The following is a 25,256-nucleotide window of genomic DNA, read 5'->3' on the forward strand; positions in this document are numbered from 1 at the left end:
TAGTGCAGAACTAGTTGTAACAACGTCTTGCAGTCTTATGAATGAGTATAGAAGTCGGAAGGTCATGTTGCAGTTATTTAAGACATTGGTGAGGCCACACTTTAGTATTGTGTTCAATTTCGGGCACCATGTTATAGGAAAGATGTCGTCAAGCTGGAAAGGGTGCAGAGAAGTTTTACGAGGCTGTTGCCAGGACTCGAAGGACTGAGCTATAGGGAGATGTTAAGCAGGCTAGGATGCTATTCTTTGGAGTGCAGGAGGATGAGGGGTGATCTTTTTGTGAAGTGCACAAACTCATGAGAGGAATAGTTTGGGTAAACACACAATGTCTCGTGCCCAGAGTAGCGGAATCGAGAACCAGAGGTTTAAGGTGAGGGGAGAAAGATTTAATAGGAAGCTGAGACAATAGACAATAGGTGCAGGATCACCCCTCGTCATCTGCACACTAAGGAATAAAGTCCTAGCCTACTCACTCACCCTCTCCCTGTAGCTCAGCCCCTCCAGTCCTGGCAACACCCTCGTAAATCGTCTTTGCATCCTTTCCAGTTTAACAACATCTGTCCTATAACAGCAGCACTGAACAGTTCCAGTTAACCTTAACTTGTTTCTCTTATCTTCTGGATAAGTAATAAATGTTGATCTTTCTAGTGGTCAAGGAAAGAGCGTTCACGTCATGGCCCTGTTTCCACCAATCTTCCCACCATCATGCACAAGAAGGGCAAGACAGACACCATTATATGCAGATACAGAGAAGTGTGTTCAGCTCTGGCTGAACAGCTTCTAATCTTGTGTGTGGACTTGATAAGAAGAAGACCCTCCCATCAGAGAACCTAAAAAGTTCCGTGTGGTCATTTCCTGTGTAGATACTGGCAATGTGAAATCTTTACTGCTGCCCACATGTCAGAGGCCCTGTGCATGATGGCTATCATTTGCCTTCCATTAAAAGCATAAGTTTCCAATGTCTGTTTGTTGCGGATGTGGCTGCTCTCCTACAGAAACTCCCAAATTAACTTTTAGACATTAGACGTTAGAGATACAGCGTGAAACAGGCCCTTTGTCCCACCAAGTGCACGAAGGCCAGCGATTACCCTGAACATTAGCATTGTCCTACACACTAGGGATAATTTACACTTTACAGAAGCCAATTAACCTACAATCCTGCACATCTTTGGAGTGTGAGAGGAAACAGGAGCATCCGGAGAAAACTCGTGCAGTCACAGAGAGAAAGTACAAACTCCATATAGACAGCACCCAGAGTCAGAATTGAACCCGGGTCTCTGGCACTCTGAGACAGTAACTCTATCTCTGCGCCACTTTGCTGGCCTGTGGGCAGAAGAGCCTGTTCCTGTGCTGTACATGACTATGTTTTATGTACAGGAAGGAACTGCAGATGCTGGTTTACACCAAAAATAGACACAAAATGCTGGAGTAACTCAGTGGGACAGGCAGCATCTCTGGAAAGAAGGAATGGACGACGTTTCGGGTCGAGACCCTTCTTTTTTTGAAAGGTCACGACCCAGAACCTCACCCATTCCTTTTTTTCAGAGATGCTGAGTTCCTCCAGCATTTTGTGCCAATGTTCTATGTGCTGTACTGTTCTATGTTCTAATACTTATCCAAATAGTTTTTTTTGTTTTGTTTATTTTATTAGAAGTTAATACTGTACAAAACAATACAGGGGAACCTAATTTTAGGTGCCAACTATGTCATACCGTAATCCATTCTATGTACAACTTCTGGTTTTATGTTTCGAAAAGGAAATAAGCAAGACAAGAAAAAGAAAACAATGGAAAGGGGAAAAAGAGGAAAAATAGATGGTAGAGAATAGAAAAGCGTGAAGTGTGTATATAAAAAATAAAAAAGTGGAAAGTAGAAATAGGAGAAAAGGCCCCTTAAAAGAGAAATTTTCAAATCTTTATTCGGAGATGTAGATCTATCCACGGCATGAACTGAAATCAGCAATCTTTACGGTACCGCTGCATCACATGATTCCAAAAAGTCGATGAAAGGAGACCAACTACTTAAGAATTGGTCATATTTATCTATTAGTCGGAGTCTCATTTCTTCAAGGCAAGATAGATGAGCAATGATTGAATTGTCAAAGGAGACTCGATGGGCTGAATTTTGCTCCACTGTCTCATTAACATGAATATTTCAACCTCTCAGCTGGAATGGAGAGGAGCGTCTTCAGTGTATAATTGTTACATGTTCAACAGAACAATGAAATTCGTATTTGCTGCAGTTTTAACAGGCTAATTAATGCAATGACACACAAGTAAATATATAACAATCAATAATTCAATAAATGAATAACCATAACAATAGATTACCATAATCATGCAAAACCAAAGTCTGTAATGCAACCAATGCATAGAAGATCATAGTTGTTGAGGTCGGTGTTGTGTAGTTTTCAGGTAGAAGCTGCTCTTGAACCCGGTAGTCATGGTTTTCAGGTTCCTGTATCTTCTTCCTGATGGTATTAGCAAAATGAGAGGTTTGGCCAGTGTGGTGTGAGTCTTTGATGATATTAGCTGTATGTTTGAGGTAATGCCTCCTGCATGTCCCTTCAATGGTGTGGAGGTCAGTACCTGTGATGGATATGACAATGCCGATCAATCTCTGTAGTCTCTCCTTCGATCCTGGGCGTTCAAGTTGCCAAGCCAAGTTGTGATGCAGACAGTCAGTATTCATGCTAGCATACACCTGTAGAGGTTTGAGAGAGTATTCAACATGCCATGTGACACATCGGTCATGTGTCCCCACATCAGGTGAGACTAGTGTAGATGGGACATATTGGTTGGTGTGGGCAAGTTGGGCCGAAGGGCTTGTTTCCACATTGTATGACCATGACTCTATGGTTATAACTGCAATGTGAATATTGCAGGTTGCTCTTTTACCTTTGGTTGAGTTCTGATGAATCAGCTGTAGGAAGAGTGCAGTGAGCGGGTGTGATTAATGCATGTGTGTTTGTATTCAATGGGCAGGATGAGTTGGGTGAGCTGCGGTCGGAGATGGAAGAGATGCGGGACAGCTATTTGGAGGAGGATGTGTATCAGCTGCAGGAACTGCGCAGAGAGCTGGATCGCTCCACCAAAAACTGCCGGATCCTGCAGTACCGCCTCAGGAAGGCTGAGCAGAAGAGTCTGAAGGTTGCACAGACCGGCCAGGTCGATGGGGAACTGATAAGAAATCTGGAGCAAGACTTGAAGGTAAGCTGGTCTCCATGTCCTATCAACTCTGAAGTAATCTCTAAAGTGTTTCTGAAGTAAACTCACTAACCATGTAACTACCTACAAACAGAGTCCATGCGTGTTCCATGAAATGCCAGATAAACCGTCAGATAAACCGATCCACAAATCCGCACAAGAGAAAAAAAGCCTTTCGCCCAGATTCAAATCTTGCTTCTGCTGCCTGTGTTTATGCTGCTTAAAAAAGCAGCTTTGTATCTCTCTGTGCACCAGTCACCACACTACAATCACAGGACTTTTCAATCTCCCTCTCTCGGATTTACAAACTGCCCTATCGTACTAGTCTCATTCATGCTCAGTCACATTTTCATTCAGCCCTTTGTGCATATCCACTCATTCATGAGTCAATCATGCCCAGTTTTATTCACGGCTATTGCTTCATTCCGACATTTCTAGATCTTCATAGATATTGTAAAATAAAGAGTGTGGGATACACCACCTCACTGCTAAGAAAGAAAGGACAATGTTTTGAGGATTATGCTTCAGACTTTCCACCCTTCTCTGCTCATGAAATTACTTATTCTCACAGACGATATTCATTCGTGCACTTGATTGTTCTCAGAACTTTCAGCACATTGTGACTTCAATGTTATTTTTCAGTTCAGTTGTTATCAGTCAACTGAACCATCCTAGCACCATCTAGAGAGCAGTCCTGACATCCCATTTACCGCATTGGAGACCCTCGAACTATCTTTAATCGGAATTCACCGGATTTTATCTTACACTAAACGTTATTCCCTTTATTCCTACATATTGTACATGGTGGAAGGATTAATTGTAACCTCGGTACACGTGACAATAAACTAAACTAAACTCAACTTCAAGAAGCACATAATAAAACTCTGGAAACACCAAGGAGTTCAGCAGTATATTTGGAGAGAACACTCGATGTGAGTGCTAATGCCTTTACTCACTAATTAGTCTCGATATCTGGTCTCTGACTTCAAGGCAGAGAAACGCAGTATTCTTCAGAATTGCTCCCAGCACAAGGACAACAAAAAAGCTCTCTGTCCAATTTAAATGAACAATGTTTATGTTCAGCTTCACAGCGCCAGAAACCCGGGTTCGATCCTGACTATAGGTACTGTCTGGGTGGGGTTTGTACGTTCTTTGCGTGACCAATTGGGTTTGCTCCGGGTGCTCCACTTTCCTCCCACATCCCAAAAACGTGCAGGTTTGTAGGTAAATTGCCCTGAGTATAGAGGATACGAAAGTAGGATAACATAAAACTAGTGTGAATGGGTGATTGAAGGTTATCATGGACTCAATGGGCCGAAGGGCCTGTTTCTACGCTGTATCTCAAAATTCTAAACTAAATAGCTTTATTGTTCAGTTGAAAGTTTGTGCATGACAGTGGATCTCAGACTTGAAATGCAAATTCTGTTTCTTTTTCCACAGATGCTGCCTGTCTTGCTAAGTGTTTCTAGCACTTTCTATTTATACATCAGATTGCCAACATTTGCAGTTTGATTTTTCTGTGTCTTTTAAACTCTTGCCGTTTTGAACAGTGAATCATTTCCGTTTGAGTCCCTTTTCCTTTCCTCTCTATTCTCCTGCTCTCTGTGACAATGTCTCCATCCACTGGTATTTCATTTTTATTCTCACACCAGTCGACTCTGATTTATCTTGTCTCCCATCTGCATTCCTGCTTAAATCTTTGCCTCTGCTGCAGGTTTTCTGTTGCCGTTGTCTTTAAATCAATGCCGTCTTGCACTGCTGTTGGGTCCAATCAGGCCTTTCAGATGTTTTTAATTCGAAATCTTTTATCTGGTCCTCGGTGTTCAGTTTCCATTGAAGACACAGCATTGGGGGAAGTGCTTTGCATATCTGAAATGTTAGTGAATTTGAATTTGACTTTGAAGTTGATTTCTTTATTGTCATTCAGACCTTTCGGTCTGAACGAAATTACGTTGCCTGCAGTCATACACAGTAACAATAAATAACAAAACATACAATAAACACAAATTAACATCCACCACAGTGAGTTCACCAAACACCTCCTCACTGTGATGGAGGCAAAAGTCTTAGTCTCTGTCTCTTCCCTCCTTGTTCTCCCTCTGTGCTGAGGCGATTGATCCAGGCCGAAGATGCCGCTCTCCAGTCCAGCGGACCTCCGTGGTGATGTCGCCGCTGCTGAAAGCCGGAACGCCGTCTCCGCTACGAGTCGGCCCACCACAGCCTCAGCTCCGAGTCCCGCAGCCACAGCTCCGAGTCCCGCAGCCTCAGCTCCGAGTGAGAAGATCTGGTCTAACAACATGGTTTTGTTCATCATTCAATGGTTAATTCGTCAGGGTGTCAGGTTACAGGGAAAAGGCAGGAGAATGTGGTTGAGAGGGAAAGATTGAATTGCGGAATAGACTTGATGGGCCGAATGGCCACACAATTGCATGTCACAATTATTGCATTGGAAAAGCAAAACCAAAACTGCAGTTGCTGGAAATTTGAAATAAAAACAATGCTGGAAATACTCAGTAAATGTGAGAGAGACAGTTTATATTTCAGATAAACCTTTCATCTGACCTGCAGCCTGACGTGTTGAATATTTCCGGCATTTTCAGTTTTTATTACAAATATGTGGTTACACATTATGCTTCTTGCCCAAACATCCTTGTGGACACAAATGCTCTGGATTTTATATCCACTTTGTATAAATATTATGATTGCCATTGGATAACACAGGAAAAAAGCTTTTCACTGTTTTTCGGTGCACGTAACAATACCATAAATCGAGGTAAACCCAGGCTTAAAGTGGTAATTCCACGTTCCGGTGGTCAGTAAGTATTCTGCAGGAAACTCAATCCTAGAAGGCATTACAGACTCCCAGTCCTGCCTTGAACGTGTCAGGCACATGATGCAGTGTATTTACCTATAGAGCCTTGAGGAGTTTGTTTTAAAAAGGTGATTTCCCCAGACCGTAGGCCGTAAATTAATCCTGACTTCACCCTGCCGCTGTTCCCAGGTTGCCAAAGATGTGTCCGTGCGGCTGCACCATGAACTGGAGAGCGTTGAGGAAAAACGCGTGAACGTAGAAGATGAAAACGAATCCCTCCGACAAAGGCTCATTGAAGTCGAAATCTCCAAGCAAACGTTGCAGAACGAACTGGACAGGATCAAAGAGGTGAGCTGAGTCTCGTGAACCTTAGGCTAAAATCATTTGGCATGGTATAGTTGTCTTGCTATTGTTTTTTGTAAATGCTCCTTCCCGGATTTACGTTGCAGGGGGGAGTCCCAGTATTTCCTCTGTAGTTTTTCTATTGTGACTGCTGGATCTTCCCAGCTTCCTAGAATGTGGATTAGTGAAGGAGAGATCGGTTCATTGGTTCAATAGCACTTTATTTGTCACACAGTCTTAGGGTCTTATAGAGTGGAAATAGCTGCTTCAGTCCAACTTACCCACACCTGGCAAGATGTCCCATCTACAATAGTCCCACTTGCCTGCATTTGGCCCATATCCCTCTAAACATGTCACATCCATGTACCTGTCTAAATGTTTTGTAAATGTTGCGATAGTCCCTGCCTCAAATACCTCCTCTGGCAGCTCGTTCCATACCCACCAGTCTTTGTGCGGAAATGGTTGCCTCTCAGGTTCCTATTACATCTTTCTCCCCGCACATTGAACCTATGTCCTCAGGTTCTCGATTAACCTACACTGGGCAAGAGACTCTGTATGTCTGCCTGGTCTACTCCTCTCATGATTTTGTACACCTCTATAAGATCATCCTTCATCCTCCTGCACTCTAAAGAACAGAGTCCGAGCCTGCTCAACCTCTCCCTTTAGCTACATGTACCAAGGTACAGTGAAATTAATTTCTGTATGCAGTTCAGTCCAAGTATCACTATATATAAGCACCGAGATACATCTCAGATAAGCATCTCAGATGCAGTACAAGCGGGTAGTAGTAGCACACTGAGACAGTGTACAGAGTCGCCATATTTGGTGCCATATTCAAGTTCTACAGATGTTGGCCAAAGGTCAGAGATGAAAAGACAGAAGGTGTGAGATAAAAGGATTGAAGAATTGCTAATGCTGTAACCTGCTATGTTAAGAAATTAATGTTTAGAAATCAAAATTAGCAGGTCAATACATTTCTCATATACAAAAACCGAACTAGTAAAACTCAACATGTTGCAGCTCTATAGGACTTGATGTAGGCCCCATTTAGAGTATTGCGTGCACTTCTGGTCGGCCCATTAAAGAAAAGACATGAAGGTTTTGGAGAGGGTGCAGAGGAGGTTTGTCGGAATGTTGCCTGGATTAGAGGGTTTCAGCTACTGGGAGAGGTTGGATAGACTTGATTGTTTGCTCTGCAACGTTGGAGGTTGAGCGGAGACTTGATAGAAGTCTATAAAATTATGAGAGGCACAGAAAGGGTAGACAGCCAGAACCTTTTCCCAGGGTGGAAATGTCCAACACTAGAGGGCAGAGCTATAAACTGAGAGAGGGAAAGTTTAATGGAGATGTGCAGAGCAAGTATTTTACCAAGAGAGTGGTGGGTGCCAGCGGTGGTGGTGGACGTAGATATGATAGTGGTGTTTAAGATAGGCCCATGGAAGCGCAGGAAATAGAAGGACTTGGATCATGTACAGGCAGATGAGATCAGTTTAAGTTGGCATCATGTTTGGCACAAAGCATTGTGGACCAAGGGGCAGAATTGACATAAAACCTAAAACAATTATCACCATTTATTCTTATAATCCCAATCAGCATCCTGGATACAATGTTTATCCCGTCAACTAATACAATCTAAAACTGGAAAAATGGTGTAATCTCATAAACACTGCTGTAATTTCAACATGGTGAAACCAAAATGTATAAAAATTGACTTTATTAAAATCTGACAATGTGCATTTTAACCACATGTGATGTTTTCTATTACAAATCTCAAATTGTGGGGTACAGAGGCAAATAACTAAATGATGGGTCTTTGTCCCAAACATAGTGGAGGGCTCTGTAGGACATGGAACGCAGGAACGGCTCTTCGGCCTACAAAATGTGTGCCGAACATGATGCCCACTTGAACTGATCTCATCTGCCTGCACATGACCCATATCCTTCTATTCCCTGCATTTCCATTTGACTATCCAAAAGCCTCTTTTTTTAATTTTTTTTTTTTTTTTATTTATTTTTATTAGAAGTACAGTAAATTACAGTAATACACATCCGATATATCTTATTACATTTGTTGTACCACTTCATTTTTCGAGCTTTAAAAAAGGGTAGAAATAAAAGAAGTAAGGGAAGTGAGCAAGAGTCGTGAAGGTGCAGGAAAGTGTTGGGAAAAGAAAGCCCCTTAGAGAAGAAGTTAGAGAAGGAAGTAAAGAAAGGAAATAGACCCTAGAGAGAAAAGAAAAAAAAGGAAAAACGATCGCTCTATTATAACACAAAACTCCGCAAAAAAGTATATACCAACCGTGTTTTTTGTTTTTTTCCCCCCGTTACCAGATCCTGGTATCATTTATTTTTTTAAATACTATTGCACCTTATGCTTGTAATAGATCCATAAATGCAGACCACGTCTTTTGGAAGTGATCTGCTTTGCCTGCTAGGGAGGAGTCTCATCTCTTCCAGGTGTAATGTTTCGAACATGTTTGAAATCCACATTTTTATTGTTGGTATTGGAGCGTTTTTCCAGAATTTGAGTATAAGCTTTTTTCCCATTATTAGCCAGTAATTAAGTTCTTTTGCAACACGTTTAGTTCGGGGTTACCTTCCGATATTCCAAAGATGATCCATTCTGCTTTTGGTACAAGTTTTATTTTAATTAATTTTGTGAAGATTTCAAATATTTCGTTCCAGAATTTTTGGATTTTTATACAAAAAACAAAAGAGTGCACTATGGTAGCTTCTTGTGACTGACATTTATCACAAGTGGGTGAGACATTGGGGAAAAGTTTATTTATTTTGTTTTTTGAATAATATAATCTATGTCAGGACTTTCATATGAAGAAAGACAGGATAGTCTCGGCTTGTACCCGCTAGAATTTAGAAGATTGAGGGGGGATCTTATAGAAACTTACAAAATTCTTAAGGGGTTGGACAGGCTAGATGCAGGAAAATTATTCCCGATGTTGGGGAAGTCCAGGACAAGGGGTCACAGTTTAAGGATAAGGGGGAAATCCTTTTGGACTGAGATGAGAAAAACATTTTTCACAGAGAGTGGTGAATCTGTGGAACCCCCTGCCAGTTCATTGGCTATATTTAAGAGAGAGTTAAATGTGGCCCTTGTGGTTAAAGGGATCAGGGGGTATGGAGAGAAGGCAGGTACAGGATACTGAGTTGGATGATCAGCCATGATCATATTGAATGGCAGTGCTGGCTTGAAGAGCCGAATGGCCTACTCCTGCACCTATTTTCTATGTTTCTTTTTCTATGTAATGTTTTGAATTGAATTAGAGTATGTCGTATGTTGATCGAGCATTTATGCACATATAGTAAGTGTTTATCCCAGCTCTCTTTTGAAATTTTTATAGCTAGTTCTTGTTCCCAGTCTCTTCTAATACCATCAGTTGTAGGTATTTCTATATTTAAAATAATGTTGTATAAGTATGATCCAAAAGCCTCTTAAACACAATTATCGCATTTGCCTCCGCCACCACACCTAGCAATGTGTTCCCAGCCCCCGCCACCCTCTGTGTTAAAAAAAACCTTGCCCTGCACATCTCCAATAAACTTTCCCCCTCTCACCTTAGAGATACAGTGCAGAAACAGGCCCTTCAGCCCACCGAGTCATTCAGGCCCTTCAGCTCACATTGGCAGTATCCTACACACTAGGAATAATATCCAATTTTAGCAAAGCCAATTAAACTACAAGCCTGTTTTTGGAGTGTGGGAGGAAACTGGAGCACCCAGAGAAAACCTACGAGATCCCAGGGAAAACATACAACGTCTGTACAGACAGCACCCATAGTCAGGATCGAACTTGGGTCTCTAGTGCTGTAAGGCAGCAACTCTACCGCTGCGCCACTGTGCCGCTCACAAAGTGGTGACAGCAGTAATGTTCTGTCTAATGTTGGACATTTCCACCTTGAGAAAAAGGATGACTGTACTCTATCTATACTTCACATCGGCTCATGGCATTTTAACATACCGCTGATTTTAATCTGACACATCTATCTTTGAATCTTCATTTCTCCCGTCAATATTTTTGCGACAACCATCCCAACACAGACAGTACATATTCCTCGTACTTTGTCATTCCAGTCGGCCCAAAAACTTTTCTGAGGTTTAGTTGTGAACTATCAGACAGAAACATGATCCTGCCACTATGACTTGCTTTTCTCCTGATCTCTGTGCGTGCTCTGTGCTGATAGAGTGCGGCTGAGCCCTGTGTTTGGAGGAAAGAGATATGTTCAGTGGATCTGACAAATTGGCCAATTGTACTGGCATTGGGAGTCCTGTCTCATTTAATTCAGCACTGTTGTTTAGTGCTGCCCTGAGCCTGCTGAGCTTTCTGCACTTTTTAGCTGTTTCATTTTACAGCACAATACAGTCAGAAATATGCTGATCAAGGGAAATGTAATGTTTATTTTCATACATCATCATTCAAGACCAATTTTAAAGGGGCTGTTTTGGACCCCACTGTTGCTTTCTTCAAAAAGATAGACACGGTGTTGGAGTAACTCAGCAGGTCAGGCAGCATCTCTGGACAAAAAGGTGACGTTTTGTGTCTGAATCCTTCTTCAAGACACAAAATGCCGGAGTAACTCAGCGGGACAGGCAGCATCTCTGCAGAGAAGGAATGGGTGATGTTTCGGGTCGAGACCCTTCTTCAGACTGAAGTTGGACATGGATAGGACAGGTTTGGAGGGATATGGACCAAGCGCAGGCAGGTGGGACGTGTAGCTGGGACATGTTGGCCGGTGTGGCAAGTTGGACCGAAGGGCCTGTTTTCACACTGTATCACTTTAGGACTATAACTCTATAGAACTCTGGCCCCTCAAATCATTGTATATGGGAAAAAATATATTTTACTATTCTCTTAAAGTTTCAGTTTGAAAGTAAATATATCTTTCCCAACAGAAGTTTATGCTGAATAGTCTGGATGTTACGCTTGCAATTTATTTCCTGTAATGTGTGTTCTTGTCTCAGGGCACTGTTGGGCAAGTTGTCTCTCTATCCATCCATTTGGCCCTGAAGTGTTTGCCAGGAGCGTGGATATCATTATGCTTTCAGTCAGATTCCTTCACACAGCGGTGGAACATACAGCTAAATAAGTTGCTCGGTCCCACAAACCCACGCAACCATTTCATAAGACTAGTACATCCAATGTGTAAGAAGGAAGATGCTAGTTTACACTGAATATAGACACAAAATGCAAGAGTATGGAGAAAAGGATCGGTGACGACGAGTCCCTTCTTCAGATTTCACCTATTCTTTTTCCCCAGAGATGCTGCCTGCCCGCTGAGTTTGTCCTGAATTTTGTGTCTATCATAGAACATATTTTGTAACCACAACTGAAAAACTTCAGGGCCAAACGGATGGATAGAGAGACAATTACCCAACCGTGCCCTGAGACAAGAGACACACATCACAGGAGATAAATTGCAGGCGTAACATCCAGACTATTTAGCATTGACTGGAATTGTGCAGTTCATTGCCACATACGGCTGTGTATTAATCGGCAATTGGCTCATTTCTAAATCCTAAAATAATTCCAATGTCGAGCATTTGCACCAAGTCTGGAATGTGCTTCTACAGCACTCAACATCAATAATGTCAACATCATGTTGGAGAAAATAGATCAGCACACCATCCTAAACATTCACACCCTTCACCATCACTGCAACATTGCTGTGGCCTCTAACATTTATAAGAGACATCACAGGAACTTGCTAGTGTTTCTTTGGGAAGCATCATCATGTCTAAATTTTCGTTCCAATCACACCTTTCCAATAACTGGTCCGATGGTCGTGGGTTATCGTTAATATTTGCTTCCAACATCAGTTACAGATTTCCTTCTAGGGTGGCAGGCACAGTGGTGCAGTGGTAGAGTTGCTGCCTTACAGCGCTTGCAGCGCCGGAGACCCGGGTACGATCCCGACTATAGGTGCTGTCTGTATGGAGTATGCACACTTTCCCCATGACCGCATGGGTTTTCTCTGAGATCTTTGGTTTCCTCCCACACTCCAAAGTGGTACAGGTATGTAGGTTAATTGGCTTGGTGTATGTGTAAATTGTCCCTAGTATGTGTGGGATAGGGTTAATGTGCGGGCTGATCACAGGTCGGCATGGACTTGGTGGGCAGAAGGGCCAGATTCCACGCTGTAGCTCTAAACTAAATGAAACTGAACATCAATTGGGAAGTGAGTATACGAAGGAGGGGGAACGAGCAGGGTGGGAGAAATGGGAACTCACCGTGATGGGTGTGGGGCACATGGAAAAGAAAGAGAGTTGTACACAATGGAGCCAGTCACTTGGAGAGGTTACACAACGCAGATGGAATGCAGAATAAATAAACTTAAGGCTCCAAAGATGCGTGCATTGGTTAAAGTGGGAGGAAGGGAGGGATGGATGAAGGAGTGCGGGGCAATCAAGTGGAAAGGGTTAACTATGTTTAAAAATGAGATGTGAGTTATTAATGTGCAGCTGGTTGGCTTAATGCTCTTCTGTTATCCAGCACATTTGTTATCTCAGAAGTGAATATATGGGTGTATTAAAGAAGCATAAAGAAAGACAGCGAATACTGCAGGGAGCTATGAGCGAAGTGGTGCTATGGTATTCTTGATAAGAGGAGAATTGTGAGCTATCATCTTCTACTGGCTCTTGGTGTCATTGTCAGGCAGGCAAATTAGCTTTGTTTGGTCATGAATCAAGCCCATTGTGCAGTGACCTGTTACATGAACCACACATTGATTTTAGCGGTGTTGTATTATACCAGGCTATCAACAGATTTAATGTAGGACAAGAAGACACATCGCTTAGTATGCAGGCCATGTCCTTCAGGCAAGGCTGTCGAGCCACTGATATTAAACCAAAATAAAACAGGGAATCATGCATTGAATACTAATTCATTCAGCAGTGAGTGTTTTCCGTTCAAGAGATGAATGAAATAGTGCGATATCAATAGATAAAATTACAGAGAGGAGCAAAATTATAGTACTCATGGAGCTGGTGATTACAGATAATTGGTCACAGTGCCCAGGAGGTTGATGTTTCTGGTGTTGCCCTTGTCTGCTTCCTTTCTCAACAGCTTGAGGTAGCGCTAACACTTCAAGTTGCTATCTATCTCTTTGCTCCACCTCCACTGTTCCTTTGCTCACTGCAGCAAAAATTGACTTCTTACGTATGGCGTGCACAGCCTAAAGTTGTAGAACAACTTGTTCTATTTGATTGTGCACGCCAGGTTGATTGCATTCGTCAAAACAGGGTGGACCACGTGAAGGTTGCAATCTCCCACCCCCCCAAAAAAAGGACTAAGAAGTAATTACTCAGAAGTAATTGGCAAAAAGCAGCCAGGCTCCGAGCCATTGAGCAAGAAACAGCAGAGTGCCAGATGGGACTGAGATGGGTGAGTGGGTTGGTGGGGATGTTCGGTTCTTGTTGATGCCCAGTAAATAACAATGACTGGCAATCACTGCCCTCCCACCCCTCCTCTGCCGTTAGTTGGTGTGTTTACTGTGTACAGCTTTCCACTCTAGCTGTCAACATTAGGATTAGGTAGGTTTAGGTTTATTAGTGTCACTTATACTGAGGTACAGTGTAAAGCTTCCCTTTGTATGCTCTCCAGTTAGATTAGATACTATATATCAATACAATCGAGTCAAACTCAAGTACGTGGAAACAAAGAACTGCAGATGCTGGATTATACCAAAGATAGACGCAAAGTGCTGGAGTAACTCAACCGGTCAGGCAGCATCTTTGGAGAAAAAGGATGGGTGATGGTTTGGGTTAGGACTCTTCTTCAGAGTCTGAAGAAGGGTCTAGACCTGAAACATCACCCATCGTTTTTCTCAAATTCAATTACAATAGGTAGTGCAAAGGAGAAGGTACTGTGTGCAGAATATGGTTCTCAAACTTATCTAGAGTCAAAGAGACACAACATATCTGGAGACGGATCATATCTAGAGACAAAGTCCAATGTCCGCTCTGCGGTAGAGATGAATCAGACAGTAGCATTGCTTCCGAAGTCTGATTTGCAGAGGGGAAGAAGCTGTTCTGAGTCTGGTGGTGTGTGCTTTCAAGATTCTGTATCTTCTGCCACGATGGGAGTGGGAAGAAGATAGAATGACTGGGGTGGAACAAGTCTTTGATTAAGTTTGTAGCTTTTCGTGAGGCAGTGTGATGTGTAAATTGAGTCAATGGTGGGGAGTCTGGTCTGTGATGGATGGAGCTACATCCACAACTATGACATTTCTTGTGGCCATGGCCACAGCTTTCCCCAAAGTCATACAGCATAGAAACAGACCCATCGGGCCAACTTGCCCATGCCAACCACTTACCCCATCTACACTAGTCCCACCTGTCCGCATTTGGCCAATATCCTTCTAAACCTATCCTATCTAAATGTTCTTAAATGTTGTGATAGTACCTGCTTCAACTACAATGAGGTAGATGGTAGGTCAGGATCACTCTCTAGTTAGTAGAATGGTTCAGTTGCAGCTACATTAATAAAAGCTAGTCAAGATTTCAACCTTTTTTTTTAATCTTCCCTGACTTGCTTGTGGATATACACAAAATGCTGGAATAATTCAGCGGAACAGGCAGCATTTCAGCAGCAGAGATGCTGTCTGCCCACTGAGTTACTCCAGCATTTTGTGTATATCTTCTTTGTAAACCAGCATCTGCAGTTCCTTCCTACACATTGCCAGTGGATTTTTCAGGAATCAAAGTACTTGATTGAGATTTTTGTAAGTTCCCTGTTTTCGCTCTCGAGCAATGAATATTTGTCTTAACTTTGAGGATGTTGTATGCCAACGCTTAGTTTGAGTGTAAACAGGATCCTCAAAAGATTTGTTTCCTGTGATTGTGTGCCTCTCTAATAGCATTGTTTCCTGTGTGTGCCGCTCTAATAGCATTGTCACTGCACTGGTCAAACCCACATCCAACTGTGCAGGCTAGGGCTCCATTAGGCATCCTGCCCAACCCTTAATGATTAGGGAAGCTTCCAATTCATCCACCATTGGATTCCAGCAGCGGGAATTGCTTAGTGTCATGAACCAAAATAAAAGTCACATGAGACAATCATTAGACTTTATGTCTTTCGCAGAATGGAGGAAAAATCCCATATGCTTTACAAAATGGTAGGGCAGTTCAAAACAAGAGTTTGCTAAGTGCTAACCAATCCCTTTGTCACTGCCGATGGAAAGGCATGTGGAATGTTTTGATCGTAATGCACAGGTCACAGAGGACTGGAAGCATAATGAAGGAAAACGGGAACATTCTAGAAGTGTGCAAGAGGATCAGCTCCTTGCACAGGGGAGAAAAAGTTCTCAGTATTTGGGACCAGATGATCATCTGCCCCGTCATCTAAACCATAAGTTCATGAGTTCTAGGAGCAGAATTAGACCATTCTACTCATCAAATCTACTTGCCATAGAGGGAGTACAGAGAAGGTTCACCAGACTGATTCCTGGGATGTCAGGACTTTCATATGAAGAAAGACTGGATAGACTCGGCTTGTACTCGCTAGAATTTAGAAGATTGAGGGGGGATCTTATAGAAACTTACAAAATTCTTAAGGGGTTGGACAGGCTAGATGTAGGAAGATTGTTCCCAATGTTGGGGAAGTCCAGAACAAGGGGTCACAGTTTAAGGAATAAGGGGGAAATCTTTTAGGACCAAGATGAGAAAAACATTTTTCACACAGAGAGTGGTGAATCTCAGGAATTCTCTGCCACAGAAGGTAGTTGAGGCCAGTTCATTGGCTATATTTAAGAGAGAGTTAGATGTGGCCCTTGTGGCTATAGGGATCAGGGGGTATGGAGAGAAGGCAGGTACAGGATACTGAGTTGGATGATCAGCCATGATCATATTGAATGGCGGTGCAGGCTCGAAGGGCTGAATGGCCTACTCCTGCACCTATTTTCTATGTTTCTATGTTACTCTACCACTCAATCATAGAAATTTGGTGCAGGAGTAGGCCATTCGGCCCTTCGAGCCTGCACCGCCATTCAATATGAGTATATTGAAGACAAAGATCGAAGGATAATATGTATGGAGAGGGTCTAGGCTGATCAAAGGTTGGTGTGTTGAGGATGGCTGTAATCTTATTCCACAATGACACGGATATGAGAGGGGATTCAAATACATCTATTACGTAAGATAGGCACAAAGTGCTGGAGTAACTCAGCTGGTCAGGAAGCATCTCTGGAGAAAAAGGATGTGTGACGTTTCATGTCAGAACCTTTCCACAGACTGAAATAGGAGGAGAGGGAACTGGAGGTGGGAAAAGGCCAATTCCAGTTCCAAAACTTCCAGTTTGGACCAAACCCAGATTACAGTCTTACCCCCAACCCAGATAACACCTTTACTAATAAATAATCTATCAATCTGCACCTTAAAAATACATGGTCTCCACAGCCAGTTCTATCCACCACGTCTGGCAACAGTTGTCCTTCCGTTGTCTGTGATGTACACTGGCTCTCATGCACTGCTACCAGCAGGCCTTCATGCTGACTCTCCCACAGGTTCAGTTCCTCCCGACTATCTAAATGGCGTCAAGTTGGGAAAAGGGGAAGCACATCGGGATCTGGGGGTCCTTGTTCATCAGTCTATGAAAGTAAGCATGCAGGTACAGCAGGCAATGAAGAAAGCGAATGGCATGTTGGCCTTTATAACAAAAGGACTCGAATATAAGAGCCCTAGTGAGATTACACCTGGAGTATTGTGTGCAGTTTTGGTCCCCTAATTTGAGGAAGGACATTCTTATTATTGAGGGAGTGCAGCGTAGGTTTACAAGGTTAATTCCCGGGGTGGCGGGACCGTCATATGCTGAGAGAATGGAGCAGCTGGGCTTGTATACTCTGGAGTTTAGAAGGATGAGAGGAGATCTCATTGAAACATATAAGATCGTTAAGGGCTTGGACACGCTAGAGGCAGGAAACATGTTCCCGATGTTGGGGGAAGTCCAGAACCAGGGGCCACAGTTTAAGAATAAGGAGTAAGCCATTTAGAACGGAGACGAGGAAACACTTTTTCTCACAGAGAGTGTTGAGTCTGTGGAATTCTCTGCCTCAGCGGGCGGTGGAGGCAGGTTCTCTGGATGCTTTCAAGAGAGAGCTAGATAAGGCTCTTAAAAATAGCAGAGTCTGGGGATTTGGGGAGAAGGCAGGAACGGGGTGCTGATTGGGGATGATCAGCCATGATCACATTGAATGGCGGTGCTGGCTCGATGGGCTGAATGGCCTACTCCTGCACCTATTGTCTATTGACTATTGATACATCTATTACTTGTGTTGTGTAGCGATGCCCGGTCACATTTCCAGCGTGTCGCCATTCCACTCTGGAAAATATTGATTTTCAGATGCACGATGCGGAGAAGAATAATGTAGGTTGCAAGGCTATGAGATTGTAATGGATTCTCTAACAATCATGAATGAAGCTAGTTCAGTGCAATCTTTGAATAAAAGTAATTTGAAACAGGATTTTAGACTCAGGCCAAGCTGACTTCATGGCAGTGGGATAGAACGTGCCTAGTAGTGTTAAATGTCCAGTGTCCAGTATAACATGTTACTGAGAAAACAATGGAGGATCAAAGAGAGGTGTTTATGAACTGGTTTTTATTGGTACATCTATTCCAGCTGCTAAGATAGGGTTCTATTTGTTACAAGCAACGGGTCAGGCAGTATCTCTGGAGAAAAGGAGTAGGTGACATGTCGAGACTTCTTCAGATTGAGAGATCCTCGGATAATTTAATCCCACTGAGTTACTCCAGCATTATGTGTCTATCTTCAGTGTAAATCAGCATCTGTAGTTCCTTCCTACACATAGAACTGTACAGCACAGGAACATGATCTTTGGCCCACAATGTCGGTGCTGAACACCATGCCAAGTTAAACTAATCTCATCTGCCTGGACATGATCCATAACCCTCCATTCTCTGCATATTCATGCCCTCTTGGAAAGCAACAGGAGTCATCATCCGTTTAGATGCAAAAGTAGGCTGGGAAAGTTGCTATTCAAGTCCCAATATCCCGTGTGGAGTATGACTTCTCCTTTTTCAGATGCTGACTGCCCTGCTGTTCTTTCCTCGCTCCATTATTTTTAGTTTCTGATATCACACTTTTTCGTTTAATCACTGAATTATTAATGCTTTTATTCTAATTGTTGATTGAATTGAAAGATATAGCATGGAAACAGGCCCTTTGGCCCACTGAATGCATGCTGACCGTCAATCACACATTCACCACGCTAGTTCTATGCAATCCCACTTTTGTATCCACTCCTTACACACTAGGGACAATTTATAGAGGGCCGATTAACCTACAAACCCGCACATCTTTGGTATGTGGGAGGAAACCAGAGCACCCGCAGAAAAGAATAGATCGACTAGGCTTATATTCACTGGAATTTAGAAGGATGAGAGGGTATCTTATAGAAACATAAAATTCTTGAGGGATTGGTCAGGCTAGATACAGGAAAAATGTTCCCGATGTTTGGGGGAGTCCAGAACCTGGGGTCACAGTTTAAGAATAAGGGGTAGGTCATTTAGGACAGAGATGAGGAAACACCTCTTGACCCGGAGAGTTGTGAATCTGTGGAATTCTCTGCCACAGAAGGCAGTGGAGACCAATTCACTGGATGGTTTCAAGGAGAGAGTTAGATATAGCTCTTAGGGCTAATGGAATCAAGGAATATGGGGAGAAAGCAGGAACGGGGTACTGATTTTGGGTGATTAGCCTTGATCATATTGAATGGTGGTGCAGGCTCAAAGGGCTGAATGGCCCACCTGCACCTATTTTCTATGTTTCTATGAAACTCACACAGTCACAGGGAAAATTTGCAAGATCACACAGACAGCACCCGAGGTCAGGATCGAACCAGGGTCTCTGGAGCTGCGAGGCAACAGCACCACTAGCTGCGCCACTGTTTTTGTGACAGTGACATTCCAGTCCCTGCATCACCCATGGTTTAGAGCTGGAGCGAGGGCCGATCAGAGTGAGAGGGAGTTCTATGATATAACCCACGTGCATTGATAAAGATCCCAGCCAGGCAGCTTGCAATAAAACAGCTCATCAGTCATGACTACCCCACTGTTATGTTCCTCGGTACATTCATGTCTCAGCAAAATTTAAAATTTGATAGACATTGAAAAGTACCAATTGATAGGGCTTATAATTTTATTGTTTTAGAATGCTAGGCATGGATTTTGATGCTGCATTAGCTGCTTGTACCCATCCATATCCTAACACTGAGGTGGAGACTTAGAACCGGGTAAATTATAACCATATAACATATAACAATTACAGCACGGAAACGGGCCATCTCGGCCCTACAAGTCCGTGCCGAACAACCTTTTCCCCTTAGTCCCACCTGCCTGCACTCATACCATAACCCTCCATTCCCTTCTCATCCATATGCATATCCAATTTATTTTTAAATGATACCAACGAACCTGCCTCCACCACTTCCACTGGAAGCTCATTCCACACCGCTACCACTCTCTGAGTAAAGAAGTTCCCCCTCATGTTACCCCTAAACTTCTGTCCCTTAATTCTGAAGTCATGTCCTCTTGTTTGAATCTTCCCTATTCTCAAAGGGAAAAGCTGATCCACATCAACTCTGTCTATCCCTCTCATCATTTTAAAGACCTCTATCAAGTCCCCCCTTAACCTTCTGCGCTCCAGAGAATAAAGACCTAACTTATTCAACCTATCTCTGTAACTTAGTTGTTGAAACCCAGGCAACATTCTAGTAAATCTCCTCTGTACTCTCTCTATTTTGTTGACATCCTTCCTATAATTGGGCGACCAAAATTGTACACCATACTCCAGATTTGGTCTCACCAATGCCTTGTACAATTTTAACATTACATCCCAGCTTCTATACTCAATGCTCTGATTTATAAAGGCTAGCATACGAAAAGCTTTCTTTACCACCCTATCTATATGAGATTCCACCTTCAAGGAACTATGCACGGTTATTCCCAGATCCCTCTGTTCAACTGTATTCTTCAATTCCCTACCATTTACCATGCACGTCCTATTTTGATTTGTCCTGCCAAGGTGTAGCACCTCACATTTATCAGCATTAAACTCCATCTGCCATCTTTCAGCCCATTTTTCCAAATGGCCTAAATCACTCTGTAGACTTTGGAAATCCTCTTCATTATCCACTATCTTGGTATCATCTGCATATTTACTAATCCAATTTACCACACCTTCATCCAGATCATTGATGTACATGACAAACAACAAAGGGCCCAACACAAATCCCTGAGGCACCCCACTAGTCACCTGCCTCCAACCCGATAAACAGCCATCCACCATTACCCTCTGGCTTCTCCCATTCAGCCACTGTTGAATCCATCTTGCTATTCCTGCATTTATACCCAACAGTTGAACCTTCTTAACCAACCTTCTATGAGGTACCTTGTCAAAGGCCTTACTAAAGTCCATATAGACAACATCCACTGCTTTACCCTCGTCAATTTCCCTAGTAACCTCTTCAAAAAATTCAAGAAGATTAGTCAAACATGACCTTCCAGGCACAAATCCATGTTGACTGTTCCTAATCAGACCCTGTTTATCCAGATGCTTATATATATTATCTCTAAGTATCTTTTCCATTAATTTGCCCACCACTGAAGTCAAACTAACAGGTCTATAATTGCTAGGTTTACTCTTAGAATTATGATATTTCAATTCAATGATGCAGTGATACTTTATTGTCACATGTACAGTGATTTTGTTTTGTTTTGTTTTTGCATAAAATAAACAAAGTCGGCATGTATCTGGTGACAAAGTACTTATGATAGTCCCGATGGTCCCATTTAGTTCTAAGCCTGGCAGGTCCCTCTTTGTTCTCTGGTGACCCCCTCCCCCGCCAGGTCCTTGTTTTCAGTGGCCACCCCCTGCCGGGTCCTTCTTTGCGCTCGGCAGAGCAGACCTCGATACACATGACAATAAACTAAACTTAACTAAGCTAACCTCAACTAAATAACCCGTGACTCCCCATTATTATCTTAATTGAGCACTATCATTTTGGTCATGTATGTAGTAGCTTGTTCTGGTGGGTCCTTACTACCTATGGGGTATTTTTAGGTACAGGCATGGAAATGCTAAATTTATTTAGGCCAAGGGTATTATTTACAAAATTGGCCATTAGCGAGCATCTTTGAAAAATATCCCTCACGGATAACAAGGGATAAGGGTGCTGTATTTCCTACTTATAATATGACGGATAAACATGTGTATCAGTAATTTGGTTTAAAATGATTCCAAAGGCCTTGTTCACTGATGCATCGTAGTAACGGGCTCAGCGGTAGAGTTGCTGCCTGATAACGCTTGAAGTGCCGGTGACGTGGGTTCGATCCTGACTACGGGTGCTGTCTGTACGGAATTTGTACTTTCTCCGTGCGACTGCATGAGTTTTCTCCAAGATCTTTGGTTTCCTCCCACACTCTAAAGACGTACAGGTTTGTAGGTAAATTGGCTAGGTAATGAGGGTAAATTGTCCCTTGTGTGTATAGGGTAGTGTTAATGTGCGGGGATCGCTGGTCGGTGCGTACTTGGTGGGCCAAAGGGCCTGTTTCTGCGCAGTCTCTCTAAACTAAACTAAAACTAAGAAGACTAGATGTGTTTCCGAACAGAAGCGGGGAGAGGTGAAGGGTGAGCTTGCAATAGACTTTGATTAAAGCAGTCTAGATAGTGACAGTGTCTTTTGGGATCATTAATCTTCCCGAAAATTGCAATTGGATTGCTTTGTTCCAAACCAAAAAATCTATTCTCTTCAAAGACTCTGACCAAAGCAGATAAACTCTGACTCACCTTGTGGCACCTTGCTCACCAGCCCTGTGCTGTTTATTGGTAGATAAAATGCTAAGTGGTTCACCTGAATCGGACTTCTTTATATTGTAGACACATGCTAGTTTTCAGTTTGCACTGTTGAATTCTGGTATGAATTATATTGGCTCCAGGCCAATTGAAAATATGCTGAACTTTTATGAAGCGTTAAATAGTTCGCGGGTCCCCGGTGGGAGACTGCCTTGCGGGGCACCGGCAACGGCGACTTCTCCCGCTCGAATTGCGTGGTTGAGAGTGACCTGGAGCGGGGCCTTACATCGCCCGGCGCGGCTTTAAATGGCCGCGGACTTGCCAGCTCCCGCCGGGGGCTCCAACATCGGGACCCGGAGCAGGGCCTTATATCGCCCGGCTCGGCTTTAAGTGGCCGTGGGTCTTGCTAGCACCTGCCGGGGGCTTTGACTTTGACTTTGGGAGAGGAATGGAGAGCAGGGAAGAGACCAGACTTTGCCTTCAATCACAGTGAGGAGGAGATTCACTGTGATGGATGTTTATGTAAATTGTGTTGGTGTGTGTCTTGGTTCTTTTCTTGTATGACTGCAGAAACCAAATTTCGTTTGAACTTCATGTGAGGTTCAAATGATAAATAAACGGTATTGTATTTGTATAGTTGCAAATACTTATTTGTGCCCAGCTTAGGAGAAATGTTCGTCATAAGAGTGCACGGCATACTTATCCAAGGAAAGGGGCTCCAAGGACAAGAGGAATCGAATATAGGAGAAAAGAGGTCCTTCTGCAGTTGTACAGAGCCCTAGTGAGACCACACCTGGAGTATTGTGTGTAGTTTTGGTTCCCTAATTTGAGGAAGGACATTCTTGCTATTGAGGGAGTGCAGCGTAGGTTTACAAGGTTAATTCCAAGGATGGCGGGACTGTCATATGCTGAGAGAATGGTGCGGCTGGGCTTGTACACTCTGGAGTTTAGAAGGTTGAGAGGGGATCTCATTGAAACATATAAGGTTGTTAAGGGTTTGGACACGCTAGAGGCAGGAAACATGTTCCCGATGTTGGGGGAGTCCAGAACCAGGGGCCACTGTTTAAGTTTAAGAATAAGGAGTAAGCCATTTAGAACGGAGACGAGGAAACACTTTTTCTTCCAGAGAGTGGTGAGTCTGTGGAATTCTCTGCCTCAGAGGGCGGTGGAGGCAGGTTCTCTGGATGCTTTCAAGAGAGCTAGATAGGGCTCTTAAAAATAGTGGAGTCAGAGGATATGGGGAGAAGGCAGGAACTGGGTACTGATTGGGTATGATCAGCCATGATCACATTGAATGGCGGTGCTGGTTCGAAGGGCCAAATGGCCTACTCCTGCACCTTTTGTCTATTGTCTGTTGATAAGGAGCTTTAGCTACAAGGATATTTCGTAGATTTTTCATTCCTTTTCTTGGACAGAGCAAGAAAAGAGTTTGTCTGGTCCCTGCCTTCATCCCCCAGCCAGCCTCTGCATTGTATTGACCATCCTTTGCAACTTCTGCCAGTGCAACAAGATTCCGCCATCAGATGCATACACCCCTTCCTTACTCATTATATGTATATATTGATGGGATGAGTCTGATCTTCCTTCCCCATTAGCCATACCCAGTCTTGTGGCAGTTTTCCATGCAGTTACAGAAGATGCTCGTACTTTCCCATCGTCTACGGATCCAGTCCATTCTTACCGCTGGAGCAGTGTTTCGCCTGCAATTTAGATTACACAGCGTGGAAACAAACCCTTCAGCCCACTGATCCGCACCGACCAGCAATCACCCGTACACTATTCTGTGTTATCCCAGCTTCGCATCCTACACGCATGGGGCAATTTACAGAAGACAATTAATCTATAAACCTGAAGATAGGCACAAAATGCTGGAGTTACTCAGTGGGTCAGGCAGCATCTCTGGAAAAAAGGAATAGATGACATTTCAGGTGGGAACCCGTCTTCAAACTCAATACCCCAATATTCAAACCTGCACGTTATTGGAATGTGGGAGGAAACCAAAGCACCTGGAGAAAACCCACAAGGTCACAGGAAGAACATGCAAACTCCATACAGACAGCACCCATAGTCAGGATTGAACCCGGTCTCTGGCATTGTGAGACAGCAACGCTACTGTTGTGTCACTGTTTTGCCTTCCAAGCTAGTGCACTACATTCAGTGTTCACAATGTGGTGTCTTCTACATGAGATAAATGAAATGTGGATGGGTGATGCATTCAGTGACTCTAGGCTTCCGCTTGCATATCACTTTAATTCACCAACCCATTCCCACTTAGACCAAACCCCTGTGGCCTCCAGCACTCTTGCAATGAGCTCCACAGCTGGTTTGAGGAGCAGCATCTCATGTTCAGCCTAGATGAGGGGGTGTAAATTGATGGCAGGCAAAAACAAAACTGCAGAGGTGGGAATTCTGAAATTAAAAACAGAAAATGCCAAATACACTCAACAGAACAGGCAGCATCCGTGGAAAGAGAAACAGTGAATGATTCAGGGTGAAGATCCTGCATTATTCTGACGGGTGTGGCTGAGGAGCAAGTATGGAGAGTCAGGTGTGCAATCAGAGGGGTGAAGGTGGAAGGTGGGTGGAAGATGGAGTGGGTCAGGGATGAATGAGAGGAAAGGGCCAGATGATCAAAGCCAAGAATGGGACCTCAATCTAACACTACAACATCAAGACTAAACTATCTTGGAAGATAGTCACTCTCAGGATAATTACATGCTTTGCTTAGTTCAGTTTAGTTTAGTTTATTGTCACATATACCGAGGTGCAGTGAAAAGCTTTTATTGCGTGCTATCCAGTCAACAGAAAGACAAGACATGAATACAATTGAGCCATTTACAGTATAGTTACATGATTAGGGAATAACATGGAGAGAAGGAATGGGTGACGTTTTGGGTCGAGACCTTTCTTCAGACTGGAAGTAGAGGTGTTGGTGTGCTCTCTTGGCCATTGCTTCGATGCTGTATGTTATTCTGTGGATTAAATGAGTGGTAAGGATAGGCTGACAGGAAGTAGGTATAGCACCTACAGTGAGCACAACATTTACACGGCTTAAAAATTAGTGAAAGGAGAACT

At 43.2% G+C, this 25,256-nt stretch overlaps 1 protein-coding gene across 4 annotated transcripts in view; it reads left to right on the forward strand.

The window, feature by feature from the left end:
* Nucleotides 1–25,256, forward strand: part of LOC129696233 (microtubule cross-linking factor 1) — a 156,044-nt gene that overhangs the window by 14,454 nt on the left and 116,334 nt on the right. For all 4 annotated transcript variants that reach the window (XM_055633930.1, XM_055633931.1, XM_055633929.1 and 1 more), the window contains exons 2-3: nt 2,985–3,209; nt 6,208–6,366. In XM_055633930.1, the coding sequence (XP_055489905.1) occupies nt 2,985–3,209; nt 6,208–6,366 (384 nt within the window). The remainder of the gene's footprint in view (nt 1–2,984; nt 3,210–6,207; nt 6,367–25,256) is intronic.

This window comes from Leucoraja erinacea, chromosome 4 (assembly GCF_028641065.1).
Source record: "Leucoraja erinacea ecotype New England chromosome 4, Leri_hhj_1, whole genome shotgun sequence".
Classification (NCBI taxonomy): Eukaryota; Metazoa; Chordata; class Chondrichthyes; order Rajiformes; family Rajidae; genus Leucoraja; species Leucoraja erinaceus.